General features: G+C 35.9%; 1 protein-coding gene and 1 long non-coding RNA gene across 10 annotated transcripts in view; both read right to left on the bottom strand.

The window, feature by feature from the left end:
* LOC104322675 (uncharacterized) overlaps window positions 1-3,000 on the bottom strand; it is a 29,777-nt gene extending 26,777 nt beyond the window's left edge. For 3 of the 4 annotated variants that reach the window (XR_011329462.1, XR_011329465.1, XR_011329463.1), the window contains exons 1-2: window positions 2,811-3,000; window positions 772-1,079 (exon numbers count right to left, since the gene is read on the bottom strand). This is a non-coding gene — a long non-coding RNA (uncharacterized lncRNA). The remainder of the gene's footprint in view (window positions 1-771; window positions 1,080-2,810) is intronic. The other variant, XR_011329464.1, reaches the window with a different exon arrangement.
* Window positions 3,001-3,420: 420 nt separating this feature from the next.
* SMARCA1 (SNF2 related chromatin remodeling ATPase 1) overlaps window positions 3,421-17,768 on the bottom strand; it is a 36,670-nt gene continuing 22,322 nt past the window's right edge. For 3 of the 6 annotated variants that reach the window (XM_069811002.1, XM_069811003.1, XM_069811006.1), the window contains 6 exons: window positions 16,891-17,013; window positions 15,200-15,332; window positions 14,089-14,207; window positions 13,677-13,889; window positions 8,364-8,474; window positions 3,421-7,604 (listed from right to left, as the gene is read on the bottom strand). In XM_069811002.1, coding sequence (XP_069667103.1) covers window positions 7,533-7,604; window positions 8,364-8,474; window positions 13,677-13,889; window positions 14,089-14,207; window positions 15,200-15,332; window positions 16,891-17,013 — 771 coding nt within the window. In that variant the 3' untranslated portion in view covers window positions 3,421-7,532. Of the gene's footprint in view, window positions 7,605-8,363; window positions 13,496-13,676; window positions 13,890-14,088; window positions 14,208-15,199; window positions 15,333-16,890; window positions 17,014-17,768 lie in introns of those variants that run through there. The other 3 variants (XR_011329461.1, XM_069811005.1, XM_069811004.1) reach the window with 3 other exon arrangements.

The following is a 17,768-nucleotide window of genomic DNA, read 5'->3' as shown; positions in this document are numbered from 1 at the left end:
TTAAATTTCAGTTTACTGCCAATAAAAATGGATAGATTTAGCCATCAGCCTCCAGTTAATCACACACAGAGTTTCCCAGCCCACCTCTCACCCCAACCTGGCACGGGCAACTATTTCCAAGATTCAACCTTTTCCCTCTGCGTTTCAAACGTCAGAAGAAGAGCCTGCTGCAAGAGCAGCGTTTGCACAATAACGGGGAATTGCGCCAAGACATCCAATCTGTTAATTTGGACAGGTTTCTAAGGAGCCTCCTCATGAAAATATCCATAATGTCAACTGACCCAGCAGGATTTGAAATAAGGCCTGGAAGCAAAGGCTTCCTCTCAACCAAGAGCCACGTTTTTATTAAGTGCATCGCACATTACCTGTGCATCTTCCTGCTCCTCACAGGGACTTGACCACCCTTCTAACCAAATACCAACCAATATTTAAAGCAGGTTACAGTCACGACTTGCAACTTCTTGTCTCTTCTCCGTCTTCCAGCCTCGTAAGCCCAGTTCAGCATGCAGCGGCACAGCTCGGTACCAAGCTCCAGGCCCGGCCCAGCGCAGTGCCCAGAGCTCAGGCAGACTCCGCAGAGGGGAGCGACGCGTCCCTCCGAGGAGGGTTTACGGCCCCCAGCCGGAGACCTGCGTAACCCATGGTGGCCTCACACGGGCTGCAGGGCGGGAGGGAAGACCAGACGAGAGATAGCCTCTTTTGTGCCGGGGTACAACATACCGAATGAAAATACTAATCCACGTATTTGAAATCCTACGGTGCGCTACTCACGGTTTCCAAACCCGTGAATGGCCTCGTTTAGCTCCAGGACCAGGCACGAGGGTCACCTCAAGACAGAGGGGGCAGCCAGCGGCCCGGAGGATCTCTCCTGCCACCCAGAGCAGGAACTAGGCAGGCACAAGCCACATCAGCTTGAGCTTCTTTGAGAGGAGCCGACTGGAAGAGAGGGGAGATGGTGCAGAGTAGGCAGGGGAACGCAGGCACGTTCATACCGACAGGCAGGCTGAAGTGTCGGGGCTCCTGAAGCAGACGTCATCCTGCACCTTCACCCAGGTTACACCACGCCCAGCTGAAACAGCCTTCGAAGTCGAACACAAACACCCAGAAAACATCGCTGGAAATACCTAACTGTTCAGTGGCATCACCTAAATCAGGTAATGTGCGCTCTAGTTGAATCAAAGATATTAATACGTTTACCAATGTGTTGAGTTAGGCCCCCAATTAGTTGATACTGAAGTACTCAACTAGGAAAGTCTCTGTATGCAAAAGGCGTCTCAATCTCCAACGAGCAGCTATTCTTTTCAGAAGAGGACAAAAGCACTTAACTCTCAGTATGTATTTAGATATTTCGACTAAATAAAAGCTAAGACTCAGTATCAGTGAAGAGCTGAAAATTAACTATTTTACTATGCTGTTATCATGCCTATTACCATGGAAAATGAGTTCATTTAACGAAGCATTAGTCAATGAAAATATATTTCGGGCAGAAAAAAAGAGCAATTAGCAAAGTTGTCAAAATTTTATCCATCCATACATAAAGGAAACAATTATTGACACATATAAATATGAAAAGAAAGTTTATGGTTTACCAATATGACTATTTACTATACTGCTAACTTTACTATAAGATGATAATATTTTATAGCCAGTTCCTCAAGGTGAATGACAACTAAAATTTGTAACAGCCAATTTCTTCAAGAACCCTAAACTGTAATGAGTTACTACTTGAAAAAAATCCTGTATTATATCTACTTAGAAGTGAGGACTGACTGCTAACAGTATGGATATATCCTTGGACATTTGTAAAAGTTCCATGAAATTCATAAACCACCAGTGTGCAACACCGTTTGCACTATCTTCACAAAATCTCAACTACAAATTTATAAGTCTAAGGACTATCATCCTCAAGATTATTTTAATAATTTGAAATACTCAACAGTACTGAGTTACACTCAGTGTAGCACTTTCTTTTCCTGAGCAGAAATGACAAAATAAAAGGGGAAAACAAACAAACAAAAAAACCAACCGAAAACCACAAAAAAAACTGAAGGAATAAAGACATGAGAATCAAGGTATCTAGAAATTCAGAAGGCCATCTTAAGAAAACGTGAAAGCAATAGTTCTAAGGAAAGACAAATAGCAGAAGCCTTGCTGGACTCTAAACCCTCACTGTGGTCTCCTGAGGAGTATCTACCTGTTAAGCTAGAGAAAGAAGACACATAATGAATGCCATTTACCAAACTGCTGAGTGGAATTTAAGATTTTGTGGCCTTCAGCAGTGTCCACCTAATTAATAAATAAGAAGATAAATGAAGATGACTTTTCAGCCTGTTTCCTTATGGCAAGAAACTGTCATGTAGAAATAAAAAGGTCTGTTCCCTGAAAAAGGTGTCTATAGCCTGACCTTCCCAAAACCACTAAGAGCATACAGCGAGAACTATCAGCACATGACAATACCACACTCTGCTGCAAACTCCACAGCTACTGAGTAGCTCTGCAGACAGGATCACTGTTCCCATTAAAAGTCCTGAAGTTTGAACAGAGCATCTTCTCCAGAAGAGTTCACGGGTGCTGCTTCCAAGAAAATCTTGAAAACAGTAGATTTTAGTGCTGGTAGACTGCCATAGAAAATAAATAAGAAGTAGAAACTAGCTCTGGGCTCATGCTCGGCCTGGCACTAACCAAAGCTACCTGGAAGAACTACAGTTCTTGTAGCGAACCCAACAATTGTTTTGGCATGCTACCAAGGAAAACATAAGGCAGTCCACATCTCTAACCCCAGCTCCTTCTTCCTGGTTTAGGTGCCTCACCTGACAAAGAGTGAGGTCTATCAAAAGTCACGTTGAAGCAGACAGAATTGCTACCAGCCAATGCCAGGATAAACTGGTCTTCTGGAGCTCCTTACTGTCTCTCCTGTTTTTTCTACAGGGTCATCCTGAGAAAAAAAGTGGAGAATCGACCATTCATTTAGAGCATGCACCTGTCCGAGCAGAATATCTAATATGTCTGCTAGTGATCAACAGCTGCAATGAGAAAAATCCTGGTCCCTACCATTCTACATCTCCTAGACTTAAGCTCCAAAGTATTTAATTTTAGTAACACACCAGAGGTATGGAGTAACAGAAAAACAGTAATATACTTTAATACAGGATCAACATACATTGTATCATACTGTACTAAGAGACAACACAGGCAAGGCTGTCACAAAAATACAAGCACTACTATTATTTTACTTTAGGTTACAGGAAATTAGAAAGTTTGAAAGCAGATGTGGAACAGCCACACACACCCCCCTTACATTCAGCTACCATAGCCTGAAGGTTATGAGAGGTACAAGAGGAACAAAAACAAATCAAACTACTTTGAACAGTATCCAAGTGCATGGGCCCATCTGTACCAGAAGCATAATTACCAGAAGACTTCAGGTTCATATTAATTTTTATTTTCATATATGTACAACTTAAGAAACAAATCTCAATTTGAAAAAGTTCAGAAGTTATCTTTCAACAACACAATGTAGACATATCTTTGAGGCAGCAAATATTACTCCTATTAAGGCTCTTATGAAAGGATGGATATCATGCAAATGCAATTAAAGAGTACATTACATTTCAAAATATGCAAACCAAGTTCAACTTTAACTCTTTCAGAAAAAGAACATACCAAACATCATAACTGACTCACCAAAGCATTTACATACATGCTTGAAGCTAAGTACACAGACTAGATAAACTTAAGTAAAACGTAACAGCTGTCAAGCTATCTTAACCAGATCAGAACTACAGTCAGTGATCAATCCCTTCCAACATCAGAAGTGCCAGTGCCTGCCCCAACCGTGTCATTTTACATTTCACATAAACCGCTGCTGACTGCAAAATTCCATATGCTTTTTCAACCCATAAGGCCCACATTTTTTAGCTTTGGCATTAATGTATGATCACTGAAAGTACTTAGCCCCTCCACTGAACCTGGGGAAGAGGCATGCACAGAGTGCCTGAATCACAGCAGTGCATAGCAGGAACTGCAGGCACTGCAGCAGTTGCATAACGGCAGTTACTTCCATCAGGCATTTAGAAAGATTCTGAATAATTTCCATATACTGTACCCCTTGCTTATGATCTCAAAGAGCAAAAGCTGGATTTTTTTTTTAAACCGTAACCAGCATTAGCACTAAATCAAACAAGCAATGCTAATCTACAAGAAAAAATTCTTACTTAATATTTTAGTATAGTAATGCTACTTGTGCAAACAGTATCTAAAGATGGTCTAATACTACCAGCAGGGAGAAAGCTTCATTCCTTCTCTATGTCATTATAATACATTGAAATTAAATATAATGAAGATGGTCAGCTGTGTGACTTTTTATTGTCATCACTAACATAACTCAAAAACAAAAGGACTGATAATTTGAAAGCAATGAATATGTGATATGAATAAGAACACAACTGTTGTGACCTCTCCCACGGTGTTACATGCACTGCCTGATGTGTAAAAGGAGCTAGATGACTACTTTTTCTTTCGTCAAGCCTAATGTTAACACAATCAAATTTTAGTTGCCTACTCAAAAGGAAACATCAAATTTTGAAAATAATTTATTATCTTCTAATTTTTTTGGCAACTATCATATTGCCTAAAGGCCCAGATTTTTCAGAAGTTTTGTATCACATTACATTCAGTGCTTACAAATTTCTTACAAGCAGTATTCCTCACCTAAGAAAACAGTAGTTAAAAGTAGGAAGACTGCTTTATTTCAGTCCATCTAATTTTGAGTCACAGCAGCATATCATTTAGATACTGCTAGGCACATACTGTGTGTATATCTGCAACTAGAAGAATGAAAAAGGAAAAGAAAGATCCATTTTACTTTAATCCTGACCAGCAGCTGTTAGCAATTTTCTTTAGTTATCACTGTGGGACATGATGGATGGGAAGACTCAATATGCTGAGGAACTAGTATATAGTGTACAAGTGCTCTCAAGGACTGTTGTTCAACAGCACGTTCAGTTTAACTAGGAACTACAGACTGTAAGAGGTAACAGATAGTTCCTGGGAGCATCTATCATTCTTCAGAGAAGCTGTCTGATCAAGAGGATAATATCTGGAAGAACAATTGCATGATCTTTTGCTATATAGCTAGTATATCATATCATTGAAGGAGGAAAAAAGTGAACATTAACTCAAGTAGTAACTCAAACTAAGAAATCTGCATGAAAGAACAAGTTGAGATATTACCATTTTAAGACTTTCCATACACTTTGCAACACAGAGAAACTGGATACACAAAAACATGCGAGTCAAACAAAGCTAATCTACAATAAACAAAACCAGAATACACGTATTTCAAGACTTAAAACATTAAAATATTCACCCGATGCTAAATAGGGAGCAATGGAATAAGATCTAGGCCTAGGCATGTAATTCAATAAAAATTCAATTGGCTCTTTCAGCCTTTATTTCCCTCCTCTTTTTATTTGTTTTTATAATTTCATAAACTTACTGAGTGACACAGGAGCCAAGAAGCAAATGTAAATAAGGCATCTTCCTCTCTCTGTTAATAGCAATGCTCCAGGGATTTGTAATTATATATGTATGTAGCCGCTCAGACTTTTTCCAGCCCATAATTACACAGGATGTCCTTCTCCCAAGGATAAAGCAGGATGTCAACTACTCTAATACCAAAAATACTATTTGAAAAGACATCCTTCTTTTCTGAGCAGACCTATCCCATCTGGGTTGCATACTCACTTAAAAGCATGCATTGTCACCCATCACTAACCTTCTGTCTGAAAGTAGTGCCCCATCATTATTAGATGTAGCTCTCAACTCATCAGATGAATCTCAACAGATGAATACCCTTTTTTTTTTACACAACAAGTCTTACAAATAAAAGCCCAGTGAAATAATTAATAACTTGGTCCCCAAATAAAAGCTCCATTCTAAAATAAGAAATCAAATTATTAGTCTATCAAAATGCTCAACCCAGTCATCACACCCATTTTGCCCCAAACCTTAAACACAGACTATCAAGAAAGGCTAGAAATTACTCGTCAAGCTTACAGAGATTAATCCCAGAAAACTTCAAATACATTCCAATATATTTTAAATAACATAAAAGAATATGGGAAGAACTCTGTCCTAAGACTCAAGAACTTTTTATAAAGTCCTGAATTTTACAAATACAGAAGGTAGCCAATGTAAAGCATGAAATACAAAGAGTTCAGAGTTTTTTTCTTCTTAAAACACCTCAAACCACAGAAGGAAGCAAACTGCACTAGAAGAAATTTACAAGTAGTCTTCAAGGGAAGTACCATGTAAAGCACACTGCATTAATCTAGACTTGACATTATGAGGGCATGTCTCACTGTAGCAAGGTCCATACTAAACACCAGATCAGAGAGAGAAGATGAAAGTAAAACATTAGATGTCACAGTCACTGTTCTACTGATCTGGGAAAGGCAGAGACTCCAAGGTGAGCAGAAACTATGAACCTGCTTAATAAAGGCCATTCTTGCAAAGTGAAAAAAAGTCATACATCCAATACTTTCATCCCTTCATTAAAATAGAAATACTAAAAAGGAGCACTCCATAACATATCCCCATTGCTTCTGACTGACATATGGATTCAAAGGTAAAAGCAGAAAGTTAACAGAGATAATGTGAGCAACAAAGATCTTTTAGCACAAGGCAGCATAGCTGAGGAGCCTACCAACAAGAAGCTGAATTATTTTGTTTGTTACTTAAAAAAGAAGCTGTTAGTTGACTACTTCAGTTTATTAGGCATAGAAAAGTTTTCATCTAGAGGTCATTCTGAAAAACACCTCACCCTGTGTTTAAGCATGTATGAAGCCCAGCAGAAACCAGTGACAAAGAAAAAAAAAGTATACGTATTTGTTGGCTTTCCTTCTGAACATTTCAGAGAAAAATGTCAATTTAATGCTGACAGCAAAAAAAGGATGTCAGTCTAATTAGATTTTTTTTTTGTTCTGTCATGCTCCTGATCCTATCTAAGTACTCCTCTGAAAAAAAATTTGATCAATGATGAAGGCACAATTATACAAACCTTAACATTCACTCTAAACGTAGCTATGCAAAAAAGGGAGAGGGTAGGGAAAACAAAGGTGAAGTATATTTCTCTTCAAATAATTAGGTCAGTTTATTTTCCAACAGCCATATAAATTTAAAATAGGAAACAACAATAATACAACTATAGAATCTAGGTTTTCTTTCAAAGCAGCAGCATATAAAACATATAAAAGCTAAAACCTCAGCACAAGCTTCAAAAAAACAAGGACTGAGTGAATTTTGCCAAAGACATGAAACTCACAAAATACAGTACACAAAAATACTGGAATGCATAAGATATAAAGCTACACATTTTAGGTAAAGAAAGACATTGTAAAGTATACAAAATCTGCAAAATTAAACCATTGGATTTGGGGGAGAGTACCATGAGTACAAAGAAGTTGGCAATTAATACTCGTAGATGGAGAGAAGAAAGTGGCAGTTTTACATTTAGCGTTCAGTTTTCAGGTTCACGACTTCACTTTCTTAGCATCTTTTTTTCCAGAGTTCTCAGTAGCCACATCTGCTTTTCTCTTCTGTGACTAAAAAGGGGGGAAAAAAAAGTTATAAATTCAATGAAATGGTAGTGTTATAGCAAAACAAAAAAAAAAAACCAACACACCAAAAAAATCACCACCCAAAAAAAAACCAACCACAAAAAACAACACACAATTGAAGTACATGACTATTCAAAAAGAAGATAAGTGACTTTAATGTATTATATATTTCAGTTCGCCTTTGTAGGATGTAATGGAAGGGCAAACAAAAATCCCAGATTTAAACACTTAATTCTGCTACCCTTTTTATCTTCTTGAAATCATTACATGGTCTCAATGGTACAGGTGCCACACATACCATGAATTGGATGAAAAGATCGGGACCTTGACTTATACACAATTCTGTTCTAAAGATGACAACTTTTCAAAATAAAAGCAGCACTTATTTCTTCCTCTAGGAACTACTATGTAGGGGAGGAATAGCAATCTGAGATTAAAGGAAACATATGATGTAAATATGTAGATAGAAAGAGGGCAGTGCTACGTTTTCTTAAGAAGAGTCTTCCTCTGCTACTTAAACTAAAGACTCTTCTCAAAAAAAAAAAAATAGCCCCAAAATACTATGAATTGGGAATACCTACATAAAATCTAGGAGAGCTGTGAATAGACAAATATTTCAGTTTAATCTCTCAACTAATGATTTATAATTGTAGCCACTGGTTGTTCTAATATCTTTTTCATTTTGTAACAAAATATAATTGAATTCTGCCCCACTAGAAGTAACGTAAGTGCTGCTAAACATACTGCTGTAACTTTTGCTCCTCTTTTCTTCTTTTCAGCTCTTTCTTTTTCCTCAATTTCCATATTTTCTTTTTCTATTAATGATATGAGAGTATTGCAGCGTCTCTGAAATTCCTAAGGAAACAGAAAACATCAGATTCTCTAAATAAATTACACAAATTCTCTCATTTACATAAATATGTTCAAAATTCTTGAATTCCAAAGTACTTAAGTTTTCCAAAAACATTCAATATTCACGTACTAATAAGATTAGCTTAGTTATTTTTCATCTGTCTTTACCTTAGTGTAACCTTCTTTATAAACAGAGAGAGATTTACCGAAATACTCAACTTCCTGACAAGGAGTTTTCAGGATTGTCTGTATCTTCTAAACCGAAACCCCTAAAGAGTGATCTGATCTTTCATCTTGTCTAGATGAAGCGAATTATAGCCTGCCAGCATACTACGCCAGAATTTAGAAAAACAGGTCTTCAAGCATATCTTTAAAGCAGAGAGAAAAGGAATCAAAGCTACCTTAAGCAATACTTTTCTGTGGCACAAAGACTTAATTTTTTGTGATAAGACACTGTAGAGCTCCAAACTGGAAAAAATCTATCCAGTCTTAAACCATGAACTCACTGTTGTATTTTTAGTCAAACAGCACCCAAAAGGTAGTAGGCCCTAAATACTTTTAGCATCAAGACTTCCAAGCCATCTGAAAATGATCAAGTTTAAATACCATAAGATCATTTATACATTAAAAAATATTTCCAATACAACTCTAAAACTATCTGCATTGCAGTTAACAGCTGGTTTGGTTAACAGAACTTGGTTAACTGGGACAGTTTCTTGTATCTCATATCGAAAAAAAAGATCTCTTACCAAATACATAATAGTACTCATTTTTATTATAATTATTCAGTATGTTCTATGTATATTGAGAACAGTGATTCCATGGGCTTTTCTTTCCAACTCAAAGCAGGAAACTTTCTTCTGCAGAAAAAAAAGCTGGAAAAATATGTCTTGTCTCTATTAAATTCAAGGAAGCAATTGTTGAACCACAAGCTATCCTAGAATTACCTAGTAGCATAAATCTTAACCTACAACTGGTCTATTTGCAATGAAGTGAACAGGTGACCTTTTTGCCCAGGAATTAGTCTCTATTTTCTCAGCATCTGTAACCTGTATATTGCCTCAGCCATCATGTTACATGATGGAAAACGATGCAGCCTGCACACTGTCTTGATCCTGAACGTTCTGAAACAGTAAAGCATATGACTCATCTTTGAGACATTAATACCCTCAAGCTTAACCACATTCCTTAAGTTCCACAGTTTCCATGAAAGGTGCTCCATGGCCTTGGGTAAAAGCTGTGTAATTCAGAATGGATGCAGAGAATCCTGCCACCACATGATTATTGTTTTTAACACCAAAAAGAAAAAAAAATTTCTTCTTTCTTTTCAACTCTCTGCTGGAAACATTCCAGTCTCATCCATGTAGTTTTGCAAACACAGTATAGTAAGAGTCATTTCTACCACATCTATGTAAAAGTAAGCCTACATCCCAGCACAGGTTTAACCACAAATTAGGGCACCATGCTTGTACCCTGGAATGTGACAGTCCTGCTGGAGCTAAAATATTCTCACTTCAACCAATAAAAGCCCAGAAATTCTACCCACACAACAGTTTTTAAAACTTGAGTGTAAGCCATCCCAACATACATTGCATCCCCAAACATAGAACCAAAGAGAGGCTCTATCCCCAAAACCTACACTCTATAGACGAATAGAAATGATAAAAGACTGAAGTAGAAAGATGATTGTCAATATGTCAGAAACATTGTACATCATTTAAATTTGGGTACATTGCAGTCAGACTTAGGAGCTGTAGGTAAAGACTGATGGCAAGCTGTCATCTGTCAGCTAGATCTTTTCTAGTATATGAGAAACTAGTTTGTGTTAAATTCAAAACAAGCAATTAATCAGAAAGGACTAAGAAATAACCTTGATCCATTTGCCTAAGACACTAAGAAAAATCCTCCTCTTTCCTGGGGAAAAATGCTTGCATAAATACATACATTTATTAAAGTGTGCAGGTCCATGGTTAGACTATCCAGATGGACTACTACTCCAGAACGACATGCTATGGACAGAGCATGGACTCAAAAAAATTTTCTGTGGAGAATCACAGAAATAGTTGACAATAAGATATGACATGCACACAGGTTTCTTCTACGCCTACCATCAGAAAGAATCTGCGTGATTAATCCTACACTGAGCTACTGAAATCTCAATATGGACTGATCCATTCCATTTTATTACTATAAAAATACACTTAAGAGTTTAAAATGCCTTGCACCTTTAGAGAAGAGATTTTATTCAGTGTGGCCTGATACTTTTCTCTTTAGAATGGAAAGAGAGAAGATGTACTTTGCTCACCCCTTCATAGCTATAAAGACTAGTATTGCAATAAATAAGATGGGAGCACTGAACCATCACCTTCTGCATGACTGAAGCCAGAGATGCTGACTTGGGAGTGAAAGTAGTCCTAAGCTCTGTCAACAGGACCGTATATTCCTGTATTTACAAAGGAGTTATTTGTCTTATACTGGGTAGGGTTTGCAAAAAGGTAAAAGAGAATATGCATAATTTATGACTTCAGAAAACAAACACATGATTCACTGTGGCCATGATATTTTGCATTCTTCCTGCATGGACAGAAATAAAAGAACAATAACAACTAAACCTATAAATTTAAACCTCCGTGCCGAGTTAAAAAAAAATAAAATAAATACAATTTTAGGCACTCTCAACCTCTTTAAAAACTTACATTTTGGGTAAACCATTTGAGTTTGGAATAAATAGATGAAGCAGAATTTTTGTTTTCCAAAGAGAAATCTTCAGAAGAAGAAACAAATGAGAACATGGAAGAGAAATTAGCTATTTATACGGAATCCAAGAGACATCTAGTGGTTAGTAGAACACAAAGTTTTCTCGAAGAGCCTGATAAGTCCTTTTCAGAATTATGCCACCCTTTCTATCTTGTTTCCTATCAGTTTGAATGATCACATGTGAGTTTTAGTATTCTAAGAAGCTTTATCCACTTTCACTGAACTTATTATTTACGCATTTATAAAGATTTGTAATTATACTTGGTTCACTATCCTTAGTATCAATTGACTTTCCAGCACACTTCTTCATAAAAATTACTAACCTAGTGCAAAATAGACCCATAGAAATTAATACTTCCACAAATCTCAGGATATTTGAATACATAAAATATATCAGCGATTGGCAGTTATAAATTACTAAACTATACATATCATGACAATTTAAAACACTTAAGAAAATTAAACACATGTTGAAAGTGAAAGATTACTTTAGCTTTGTATTTTCATACTATTCTTTTTCAAGTGTGTAATAGCAGAAAAACTAAAAATATTAATATTAAAGGATAGAATTTTAAGAGAAAACATAAGCCAAAAGATTCACTACATTCTCAGTGCCTCAATTTCAGCATTAGATGCCACAGAACATATTTCTACACTTTAGCAAATGATTCCTATCCCCTTTAAAAAGAAAATTATACTGAACATAAGGATCTGCAAGAAGATTTAAACTGAATATTTAACTCTACCCTTGACTTCACTATACGTCAACTAATATTAAGTGTTGAGCTACATTTTTAATTTCTAGTACCCGTTTCTATGATTTACTTAAATGGATTCCTTCATAGACAACTTACAAGAAACTTCATACTCGACTAAATATTGGAGGTTTCTCTCTTCATGGACATAATTTTAAAATCTGGTATTTCTTCAGACATTTTAGCAAGTAAAGCTTCTAATTCTTTTTAATTAAGGGCTAACTGCTGCACTATCCAGAAACACTTTAATTGCTGAAATATCAAGTACAAATTGTATTGCATAATTATAAGTAGTACTGGGAAAAGCAAATATTCCCACCTGTTCAAATATACATTTTAAATATTTTATCTTATGTTTTATTTATTCTTAGTACAGTACCCAGAACTCTGGAAGAACATTTTATAAACAAACCCAGAGGCCAGGAAATGAAGACAGTAAACAATAACGCAGAGTGGTTCTGCAATTGCTAGACTAAACTACAAAAAAACTCCAGATTTGCATACAAAATGACATTTAAGTTACATGACTGCAGCATAGCATTCAATTAGAAATTTGCTTACGAGACAATGGGGACAATCTATGACAGCTGTATAAGGGACAGTGTGCTCCACTCTTTCGTATCAGCCATGACCAATATGGTTTTGTATTCAATCAGACAAAAAAAAAAGTTCCAGCTCTCGCTCACTGCAAATGAGTAAGATGAAGTTATTTCCGTATTATAAAAAAAATTTTGAAGTACATTTTTCCCATATAAATATGTTCACATGAAAATGCATGTGTGTGTTTCTTAAATAAGGTGCACAGACTTACAAATTTTACTCATAAGAAAAAAGAACTGAATCAGGGGAGACCTGTGCAAAAATTCCAGGGCAGAGCTAACAGCTTTTTATCATTAAGAGTCCCATATTCTAAGGTTGGTACCTACACAGCCTATTATTTGCAACTACCAAAGCTTCTGTTAGTGTTATCAGTTCCCACTTAATGACTAAATTAAAAAAGAATTACTCAGCTCTTCAGAGAAAGGAAAAAAACCAGCTGAAATTCAGAGTACTAGCCTACTTGCTATCAAACTTGTATTATATTCTCTAAGTATGAACAAAATCTTCAGAAAAGTGTAACTAAAAAAAAATTTAAGCACTTGCATGTGATATTCACAACTTATTCACAACTACAAAGGGCATTTTAAACCAATTGCTTCAATGATTAATTCTTACATGAATCACTAAATTTCCTCATGCTTTTAGAAATTAAGTACCAATGTTAGGAAAGCTGTTCTCTTCTCCCAGTATATATTTCAGATGTTTTCAATCTTTAATATTGTCCAATAATTCTGAAAAGCAATCATATTTTAAGAGACATTGTTTGGTAAAACTTTTAGTTTGCAATAAAAGTAACAAGGATATTTGTAAGTATAGTCTACCTCTTGCATTAATCCCTTCGGGTAACATGGGACTTCAGCTAGGCAGGTTTTCTAATCTGTTTGTTTCAGCTGTATTGTGGTGTTTGCTGTACTAAGGGAAAAGGTTATTGTATTAAAAACTATAAACGAAAATAAAAACTGAAGTTATTCTTTCAGCATTTGTCTCCTAGACTCCAATATTCTGGCACAAATCCAAATTTTATGGGATGGTGCTTTAAAAAAAGGAACAAGATACTTCATATGGCAACTTAGTCCATGTAACTGATACCTACCATTGCAGTTCTAGATTTGATAAACCAGTCAAATCTGAACTGAGGAGCATTGCGCACACACTGCCTTAGTTCCTCGTACACATTTTCTTTGTCAAAGCCCATCTTGTGTAACATGCATATCAAAAATCTGTCTTCCTCTTCTGTGTAATTTTTCCCTTTGTTTGTTCCATATTGAATACGCAACTGATGAAAAGGTGCTTTATACCTTGCAATCTAAATGCAAAATAAAAAATAAGGACTATTAAACTTACAATATTACATCAAGGAATTATTACATATTAGTGTAGATTACTGTTACATGGTATACTACATGTGCTATATATATATATAGCACTCCCACACTCAACTATTCCTTTTCTGAAGGGATTTGGAAGAAGTCAGCTACAGAAAACAAAAAACCTGCGACGATTACTTTGGCATCGAGGGCTTTCTTGATACTGATTCTCCGTTGAATTCGTGCCTCTCCTCGTTCAATTTGAGCCATAATCCTCTCAATGTCCTGTAGTTCATTACAACGTTCCCAGAAAACAGCTAAAAATGCAAAACATATTTTGTAAAATAAAATATTTTCTTCTACTCTTACTACTTTACTCAGCTGAGGCACTCCAGCAAAAAAAAAAAAAAAGGAATGCAGTTTGTGGTTCCGTTAAATCTTCAAAGATTTGATAATACTCTCCCTTTTACTACGCTATCCAAGAAATAAACTTGCACAGACACTTTATTCAATGTCTTTAAAAGTTAACTGTAAGCAAAGGTTTAGTAACAACTGTAGCAAAGTTAACATTCAACATAATTAACTGTAATCATGTAAAACTGAAAAAATTACTTTTGAGGATAGCTTTTTGTAACAATGGTGAAGCAGGATAGAGCTGCTAGTCCAGCCACGAAACATTCATATTTCAGTTTTCACTAGCTATCTCTAAGGTCAGAGACTACTTAGTCTATCTGTTATAAAAGCTAGTAAGTTGTAGCTTCTCCAGTGACATCTTTTTGCTAACCCAAAATAAATGCAACACTTTGAAGGGAACTCTGGTGGCGCTCTTCCTTTTAAGCTATAGGAAGAACATTGCAAAGTTCAATTTTATGAAGGGTTTTAGTAAAATTAAATCCAAGGATGAAAGAGGAAGACTCCTGTACAAATTAAAGGGCATTGTATAAATACAAAAAATAAAGATACAGTGTACTAGCTAAAACAACAGATATACTCACAGCATAAAGAATCATGTTGCCACTATAAGGGAACTTGATGATTCCACAAGACCATGTTATCAATGTATATTAACTATGCCAAGTTCTAAATTTTGACTAAGGAGGGATAAGGGCAGCTGAATGCCTATTTATACACTGCAAATTCAATCTTTTTAAACAGAATTAAGTCTTCTGAGAAGAACCATCATCTACTTTTTTAAAAAAATTATTCTTCTACACATCCAAGTTCTATGTCTTGTAATTTTAAAAGAACACGTAGCAAAAATGATGGTGATATCACGTGATTAAGAAATACATTTCAAAATATCACAAACCTGAATACTCAATGACCTCCTCAGGTGACTTTCCTTCCACTTCACGGGCAATATTGTCTATATCGTCACGACCATATTTCTCATTAGCTTTAATAAATTGGTTAAAATCTCTTTTATTCCAGTTTGTAAAACCCTGTAAGCAGCAAGAGATCAAGAAGGCATTACTAGGTAGAAGGGAAACATTTTGCAAAATTTTGTCCTATGTACGTACCATCTGCTCCAACTGGCAAAGCCTCCACAATGTCACAGTTACAGTGGTTAATAGTCTTTCAGGATTTCCATAAACTTGCATTAACCAGGATTTATTATTGAATCATCAAAGTCTAAAGAGTTATTTTTGTGCGTGATTCCACATGCATTAGTAAGAGCTTTTTACTTTTCTTTCTTTTTAAACTTTTAACATGGTATTTCTCCAAAGAAACAAGCTCAATGACAGGTTACTGTAATTTTATTTAAGTCACACTTTAGCAGATACAAGCAACAAATGTCTTAGGAGTATAGAGTGCACCAATGCAAGTGTCATTACAAGTTCTTAGAGTAGTGAACGTATCTAAAGCAAGAGCTCCTACTTCAGATGTTTACAAACCTTGAACCAGACAAACAGTTGGATGAAAGCATAAGTATGTCAAGAAACAACCTCTAGTCCAAAAAAGATGCAATCAAATGGAAACTCTATAGCACTGTCAAACAAAATTTGTTATGTACCAAAGAAATGAATCCAAAACAGAACAACAGTTAAGTGAGATGCAATGCACAAAAACATCATCCAAGAATGAGACATTACAATTTAAAGACAGAGAAAGGAGAAAACATCAAGAACAAACAAACAAGAAAATCACATGCCTGAACATGAATTTGTACTGCATTGAGTTTCTTTCATCACAGAAATACATTTACAAGGAACTCTGTCAGTTCTCCAGCTGAATAAGCTCACTCCACAATTAGATAGCATCTTTACAAGTCTAATATAGACAATACAAACATTTCTTTTTAATCATTAACAGAAGTACTGACATGCATATCAGCACCAGTTTAAATACTTCCTCTGCTATAAACAGGTGAAATTAATAGTCAAATTGTGACCTTGCAAATTTCTTCTCACGGTACACTATGCCCAATTCTTTTACAGAAAATTTTCTGAATCAAAAAATCCTGTTACTTTTGAGACACATCTTTTTCCTTAACAATTAGCTTTTAATAAGCCTGCTGAGTAGGATAACAGTCCAAAAAGTCAAGAAAGTAGCCAGCAAACAGGGATTCAGTCCCGGTATAAAAGAACATGCCTAACAACCCAATTGGGACAAAATTCATGGATGTGACACGTCTTATACATTTCTGTAAACACTGTATATGTTGATAGAGGCTTGTCCTCTCTAATTCAAACCCGTTTTGATAAAAAAAACATGCGAGGTAGATGCACTAACTGGATTTCTGCGTGTATTGCTGGGTGGTGCATCTACTCTACAAGTCCTTGCCTCAGAAACGTTGTAGACATGCAAGGAAATAGTAGGTGACCAAGACAAACTTGTTCAAGGACAGGAAAGGTCCCTCAAAGCAAAACCAAGCAAAATCATTACATGTTGCATGCTTTCTTCTTCCTATAATATCAGTGTATATTTATCATTATTAGTATTTATATTCCATACCAGTAAAAAAAATATGATTAAATACTTCAGCTGGTTTTATTTTACCTGTGTTAGCAGCTTTTCTTTCTCTTCAGTTTCCTCAGTATTCAGAGGCATAGACTCATCTATCTTCTTTTGTTCCTCTTTTTGTACCTGAGCTGCATTTGGGAGGTCAGGATTCCTGGGGACCTAAAATCCAGGGTATCAATAAGCAGTAGTGCAGCAATGTTATTAATGAGACTGTATGCTTTTCTATCAACCTTGGTTTACAATTTATAAGCAATTTATAATATTAGATCTCAAAGGACTGATACAGTCCACACCCACTAAGTATTTGTTGTCACAGAACAAAAAAACCAGACCCAAACAACAACAAAAAAAACCACCACCACCCCACACCTTGGCTACCCTGAAGAAGCCAAACTGTAATAAAAATATTTTTTAAAATAACTATCAGAATATTTTCATCAGTATCTGCAAAACTGAAAATATCATCCTCCAAGACAAGTTGATGTATCAAATACTGTCATTTATCTATGCTTGTTCCTTCTTGTCTCACAAGTTCTTAATGTAAAGTTTATCTTCACCTGTAACAAAAGCATCCTATTCACTTTTTCTTTAAGAAAATTCAGTGAAAAACACTGTAGAACACATGTAAATGGTAAAAGACTTTTTTTCCAACTATTACACATTAAAGCACTGATCTGTACAACAGTTACCAAATGCATTTTACCTAGATTTGAATCTTATTGCTTAAACCCTTCCTCTGAAAAGTAGGACTAGAATTTGTCCAATGTATGTTAAAATTTTGTTATGCCCTGTACCCACCACTTCTACACACAATGACTTAAGGATATTGTAAGAGGCAGAGCCTCACCTAGTGTAAGCTGTCACAGCTCACTGCTTTCAGTGGCACTATTCATTAGCTCTCTTAAATCCCTCAG

The sequence above is a fragment of the Haliaeetus albicilla genome, chromosome 23 (assembly GCF_947461875.1).
Source record: "Haliaeetus albicilla chromosome 23, bHalAlb1.1, whole genome shotgun sequence".
NCBI lineage: Eukaryota > Metazoa > Chordata > Aves > Accipitriformes > Accipitridae > Haliaeetus > Haliaeetus albicilla.
This window is presented reverse-complemented; position numbering and strand designations above follow the sequence as displayed.